At 45.2% G+C, this 6778-nt stretch overlaps 2 protein-coding genes across 2 annotated transcripts; both read left to right on the top strand.

Annotated features, from left to right (window-relative positions):
* Positions 1-503: 503 nt before the first annotated feature.
* On the top strand, positions 504-2290 carry EAF02_001137 (uncharacterized protein; the record flags this gene model as incomplete). The annotated part of the gene is made up of 2 exons (XM_038897185.1): positions 504-508; positions 571-2290. 2 exons carry the CDS (start codon positions 504-506, stop codon positions 2288-2290), a joined length of 1725 nt encoding a protein of 574 aa, XP_038764044.1.
* A 690-nt stretch (positions 2291-2980) lies between these two features.
* Positions 2981-6348, top strand: EAF02_001136 (uncharacterized protein; the record flags this gene model as incomplete). The annotated part of the gene is made up of 4 exons (XM_038897184.1): positions 2981-3696; positions 3786-4622; positions 4672-4970; positions 5030-6348. 4 exons carry the CDS (start codon positions 2981-2983, stop codon positions 6346-6348), a joined length of 3171 nt encoding a protein of 1056 aa, XP_038764043.1.
* Between the last annotated feature and the right edge of the window lie 430 nt (positions 6349-6778).

Here is a 6778-nt window from a genome sequence, read left to right as displayed (position 1 = left end):
GCTAACCATATTAGGTTAGGTTATCGCGTGGATTCTCGATAAGGAGGGCCTCGGAGTCGACCAGTGATAAATATTTGATGCAACGTGACCAATTAGTCGTAAACAGCCGTCATAGTGCTTGGCTGGGGAGGCGCCCTTCTCATGGCCGGCTGTTGATGCTCAAACAACGCATCATGCATTTGCTAGCAGCATTCAATTCGACAGAATTATTTACAACTTTATGATCATGCATGCTTTTCAGTAGCAAGCCGTTTATGGCGTCAAAACTATTCTCAGATGAGTTGGGAGACTGATGGAGCATCTCAAATCATTTCCCCGCAGATAAATTCTTGATATGCTATTTTCTATATACCACTATTCAATCATTTGAGTTTCTATTTTGTTCTTCCCTCTATGTGCTTCAATCATAGGATTCATACATGGCAACTCGTAACTAATAGCAACATTGCTTGCCATCCTCGTCTCTTAAAGTCTTTAGTCAATCATCAAATAAACCTCCCAAAATGCCGTAGGTACTCAACGCTCTCTTTATTTCCTATGAGAACAACCACTAACTTCAGAACACTATAGACCAGGACCCTGTTATGACTTCCAAAGCGGCCGTTGCCGTCGAGGCGCCTGTTGTCGATTTAACCATGATACATCGTCAAGCATCCCAAATTCACCAAGCACCACAATTCAACAGTTTCGCGAGGATACTGGACTCGAAGCGGCTTGCCGACAATGGACATACATGATTCCCAGAGCAAACACAACTTCCTCACGTTTTACAGCTACAGCTGTGGACACCAAAAAGTTCTTCCAGACGGGCTGGAATCTAATTGAGAGCGATGATGCAGGAATACGCCAGCACGTCATCACAAAACTCGGTGCAGAGACAGGACTTGCAATCATCAAGACTCTGACGGAACTTATGAATGTAAGCCAAAATGATGAAATCGTCATCTCAATATTTAGGGATAGGGCTCTTCCTTTCTACAGAATCATTTCACACCCTGATGTACTATCCTCTTTAATTCTAGAAACTGCTGTTGATACTGTGTACACCTTTCTCTTCGGTCCCAGTGGTAGGCGAGGTCTCCAAGTGTTCCGATTTACAGCAACTGCCCTTAGCGGAATGGTTTTGGAGCATTCTTTAAGCGACGAGAAAGTCTCTATCGCTGCTATAACATCAAGTCTCGCAGTCTTAGACCGGCTGGTCGAGACTAACCAGAGTGCCCAAGTCATCGAAGGCTTTACTGCTGTTATAGAGACAATATCTGCCTGCATTCCTAAGAATCTTATGGTGCCGAGTGCGCAACAGTGCCTCACTCGAATAAGACAACGTCTCAACATCGGCTCTTCTTTGCCCCTCGTAGTAACTCAATCGACTCCACAATTTTTCCTGTCTCCATCTTTCGAGTTGGCTCAAGACTTGCCCGGAAATCTTTCCAACCAGGGCGCTAGACACGATAATGACCATGCGAGTATTGGCGATATCCAAATACTCCCCACAGTGCAAGAGATAGCTTCCGCACGGCAAGAATATCTCCCATTAACCGGCTCGACTCAAAATCACCTGTCAGGTCTTGCCGGACTCTTGGACAAACAATTTCGGCTTCTCCGTGAAGATACAGTGGGCCAACTACGAGACGCAGTGCGCGAAGAGGCTACGAGATTAGAACATCCTAACGGTAAGGTATCAAAAACACACCAAGGTCAGCAAGGCGTTCGAAAAATTATCTATCACAATGCCCGCTTCTCCCGTATGAGTGTAGATCGCAGAAAAGGTCTGCAAGTCGTAGCAGAATTTGACCAACCTTCCCAACTCAACGGCAAATCCATTAAGCAGCGAGAAGAATGGTGGAAAGGAAGCAAGCTTCTGCAAGTCGATTCACTAGTTTGCTTCCTCTCTTCAGATGGCAAAATCATTTTCCTCTGCGTCTGCGATCCAATATTGCCGTCTCGTGCAAGGAAGGACTCTGATTCCAATGTCAACCCAAGACTTTGTGATATTACAAGCCTTTTCAAAGAAAGGAAGCGTGCGTCTGTGCTGCTAAGCATGGGTGAATATAAAGTGGAAGATGCAGTTTGGATCAGCACTCATATCTCAGCTTCCAAGAATCGGCAATCACTCGTTGAATTTCCGGGAGTGCTTTTACCTTCTTTTCAACCTACTCTACAAGCGTTGCAGGGAATGAGTCGGAAGCTGAGTCTTCCATTCACAGAGATCGTAGCGCCAGACTTGCAAGATTCTGCTGCCTCCGTAAAGCCTCCAGCATATGCTACTAGAAGAGGATTCAGTTTTTAACCTTGAAGTTCTCGCCGGCGTACCACTAACCCTGAAACCTGGACAACCATTTGATTTTACACAACTGGATACAGGATCTACACTTGATAGAGCGCAACAGTTCGCCGTTGTTCAAGCTCTTAGTACAGGATTAGCTCTAATCCAAGGCCCACCTGGTACTGGGAAAAGTTATACCGGTGTGGCAATAATCAAGACTTTACTCCACAACCGAGAGGCTGCTGACTTGGGTCCAATCATCTGCGTATGCTACACAAATCATGCTCTCGATCAGTTGCTAGAGCATCTGGTGAAAGATGGTGTAAGTCAAATCATCCGTGTAGGCTCACGATCAAAATCCGATTTACTTCAAAATCTCACTCTCCATCATGTACGAGGAGAAAGCAGACCCACGAAGACAGAAAAACATGACATATGGGAACACAATCGCGATATCGATCAAACACTACGACAGATAGAAGACATATTGCCTTGGTTGAATAATCCAAAGTCTTGGAAAAATATTCAAGCCCATCTTATGAGGACACATGATCGGCATTTTAAGGAATTGTTTGGGAAGGGGGTAGATGACGAGGGGTTCCAGGAAGTAGAAGGGAGAAAATACAGGTTGTGGAGAGTTGGCTTAGAGGAGCGTCAAAAAAAACCACTTCGAATCGCTCTGTAACTCAGCTTTCGGCCATTCCTCTTAGAGCAATGTCGGAGTCGGAGCGTAGTGTTCTTCACAAGAATTGGATCGAGCAAAGAAGTGCACAACTCACCAACGACCTTATTCATGCAATAGATTCCTACCATGGTTCCAAGTCCGCGCTGGATAAATGTCACAGCGAATTAGATCTTCGGTGTCTTCGAGAAGCCCATGTTATAGGCGTGACGACTTCTGGACTGGCAAGGAACATCGAGTTGCTCCAGCGCGTACGAGCAAAAGTCATGCTTTGCGAAGAAGCTGGAGAAGTTCTCGAAGCACATACTCTCACTGCATTACTACCCGGGGTCGAACATGCGATATTGATTGGCGATCATGAACAACTACGGCCCCAAATTAACAGCTACGAGCTTCAACATGACAGTCCCCGAGGCAAGAGATATTCCCTTGACATCTCACTATTTGAGCGTCTTGTCAAGCCACAGATGGGCAATTTCCAAGTACCATTGAGTACATTGAAGACTCAGCGACGAATGCACCCTTCTATCTCAGAACTAGTGAGAGTCCCGCTCTATCCGGACTTACAAGATCATCCCTTGGTATCAGAATATCCGCAAGTCGATGGAATGCGAGATCGCCTATACTGGCTTGATCACCAAGAGAGAGAAGATCCGCGGCCTGCCAATGCTGTTTCCTTATCTAGAACCAATACTTTTGAAGTTGATATGATCGCTGCTCTTGTCTCACATCTTGTGAGGCAAGGAACGTATGGGTGTGGAGATATTGCAGTCATTACTCCATATCTGGGACAGTTGCAGAAAATCAAGAAGCGACTATCGAATTCTTTCGAGATAGTTGTTGGAGATCGAGATCAAGAAGATTGGAAGTTCACGGACTTCAAGACGACCCGGAAACTTCTATAGATGGCCAAGTCCAAGTCCAGAAGACGACACTCCTCAATGCTTTGAGGATTGCTACCGTTGACAATTTTCAAGGAGAAGAGGCAAAAGTTATTGTCATCTCCTTAGTTCGGAGCAACGATGAGCGGAAATGTGGATTTCTGAAAACCTCAAATCGCATTAACGTGCTGCTAAGTCGTGCACGACATGGAATGTTCATCATCGGTAACTCCGATACCTCAAGGCCTGTTCCTATGTGGGCTAAAGTGCTCTCTATTCTAGAGCGCTCAAACAACATTGGCCCAAAACTTGCACTATGCTGTCCTCGACATATAGAAACATCCATCGAAGTCTCAGTGCCGGATGATTTCGCTCGGCTGGCCCCTGAAGGCGGTTGTGCTAAGAGATGTTCTTCGAGACTACTCTGTGGGCATTCATGCCCTAATATGTGCCACTCTAAATCCTTGCACACTGCAGTCCGCTGCCTCGAACGCTGCCCAAGAACAAAGGAAGGTTGTGAGCATGAGTGTCCGAGACCTTGCGGAGATCTATGCGAACCAAAATGCCAAGTCATATTGTTTGATATCTCTTTACCATGTGGGCACGTCGCTAAGCAACTAAGATGTCACGAGGCGCAGACACCAGCAGAAGTTCGTTGTCAATTCCAGATGGAACAAGTCATGGAGCATTGCAAACATAAAATACGAGTTCGTTGTCACGAACTGCCTTTACATTTTGATTACCCCTGTTCAGGCATCTGCCGAGCAGCACTGGCTTGCGGACACAATTGCATGTATGCTTGCAAAGATTGTAATACCAGGACTGACGGTGTGATCACTCAGAAGATACATGAAGTTTGCAAGACCCAGTGTGGAAGACCATACACAACCTGCAGTCATAGCTGCAAATCTCAATGCCATGGCGACATGCCCTGTCCTCTGTGTACAGAGCCCTGTGAAGTCAGTTGCAATCATTCAAAATGCAGCAAGCTTTGTAACGAGCCTTGTGCGCCATGTGCTCAGGATTGTTCTTGGTCTTGTCCACATCGTGGACGGTGCCTATTACCGTGTGCAGTACCCTGTGATCTGCTCCCATGCTCACAGCGCTGCGCAAATGTTTTGGCTTGCGGGCATAGATGTCCGTCAGTTTGTGGGGATAGCTGCCCAGGTGTTGCATATTGTCAGAAATGTGCGCACCCAGCAATCAAAGAAATGGTCGTTGACTTCATTTTATCATCCACTTTCGAGGAGGTCGATCTTGATGAGAATCCTTGCATCGTGCCTTCATGTGGACATATTCTCACCCTAGAGAGTATGGATGGACATATGAGCATGTCGGATTTCTATACTATGAATGGCGAGGGCTCAATCGTTGACTTGAAGAATAGTGCCGAACCATTCTCTGCCTCCGGAATGAAAAGCTGCCCAACTTGCCGTGGCCCTTTGAGAAACCTCAACCGTTACAGTCGTATTGTTCGTCGAGCATTGATCGACGAGGCGACAAAGAAATTTATCGTCTGGGCTAACATAGAGTTTATCCCTCTAGTCACCAGGATGCATGCAATTGAAGCAGAGCTCCGCGAGACTATTGGAGGCAGCAGGAAGGATTCCGAGACGGCATCGCCATTAACTCCTTTTTCAGAACCTCTTCAGTTGAAGGGAACTCTTGACCAACAAATCTCCCTGATTGGGAACCGTATGCAGAAAGAGAGCCGATATATAAAGATCATTGGACTTCGAAGAGAGATCAAAAAATTTCTTCAACAGGTCAATGAAAAAGAACAGCCCTTCGGTCGCATCTACGACCTCGTCCAAGATGCCCGTAGACATCGTGGAATCAATATCAATCTACAATCCAAAGTCGACGTGCTTCAGGTGCGCAGCCGAATTCTAACTAGGGTGTTGCTTATTAGATGCGACTACACCATCCTCCTAACTTTCCTCAATGATCAGAAAGGCGAGACTGGCGCAATTTCTCCCAGCACTCAGGTCGATTTTACTATCAACAGGAAGGAATGTGAACAGCTGATAGAAGAATCTGATACAAGACATCAACCAGGAAACTACGTTGAGGGCCTTCTATACTGGGCACGGTTCTTCGCCCTCGAGCGGAGCTTCGTAAAGCCTGGATCGGAGCTCACACAGCTTTTTCACAAAGCCATAGAATATCTTCAACTCGCACCCGATATTTGTGATGAATATCCCGGTCAAACTGCGGGAATGAAGAATGAAGTTGAGGGAGTTGAGAAGATGTTGCGAGATTCGACATTTTATATGCCTGTAAGCAACGAGGAAAAAGCTGCTGTGTATGCGGCTATGGCACATGACTTTAGGGGCACTGGGCATTGGTATTACTGTGAGAATGGCCACCCATTTACGATTGGCGAGTGTGGTATGCCAATGGAAACTTCTCAATGCCCACAATGTGGTTCCCCGGTTGGTGGTCATAATCATCAAGCTATTAGTAGTGTCAGACCTGCGACAGACCTGGAGCTTCAATTCGGCGGAGTTAGGATCTGATCTAAGAGACGTAGAGAAGGAGAGCTACAAGGATGATGAGACACACAGAAATGTTGTCGAGACCGTAATTTTCTGTTTGGATGTTACAAATTACAACGACAATCAACATTAGTATAATGCTTCGGTCCCTTTCTGAGGCCCTTTCGGATTCTCTTCTGAGCTGCCCTCAGCATATGACTTTTCAAAATATATAATCCCGAACTCTTATTGTTCTCTTTCTTTTCTTTTCTTTTCTTTTCTTTTCTTTTCTTTTCTTTTCTTTTCTTTTCTTTTCTTTTCTTTTCTTTTCTTTTCTTTTCTTTTCTTTTCTTTTCTTTTCTTTTCTTTTCTTTTCTTTTCTTTTCTTTTCTTTTCTTTCTTTCTTTCTTAGCTTTAGATTCTATAATGGAATTAAATGCATTTATAATAGTTCTTTGTAATTAATAGCTTT

This window comes from Botrytis sinoallii, assembly GCF_014898435.1.
Source record: "Botrytis sinoallii strain Bc 23 chromosome Unknown BSIN_001, whole genome shotgun sequence".
Taxonomy (NCBI): domain Eukaryota; kingdom Fungi; phylum Ascomycota; class Leotiomycetes; order Helotiales; family Sclerotiniaceae; genus Botrytis; species Botrytis sinoallii.
The sequence above is the reverse complement of the archived record's forward strand: the minus strand, read 5'-3'. Positions and strand labels throughout refer to the sequence as shown.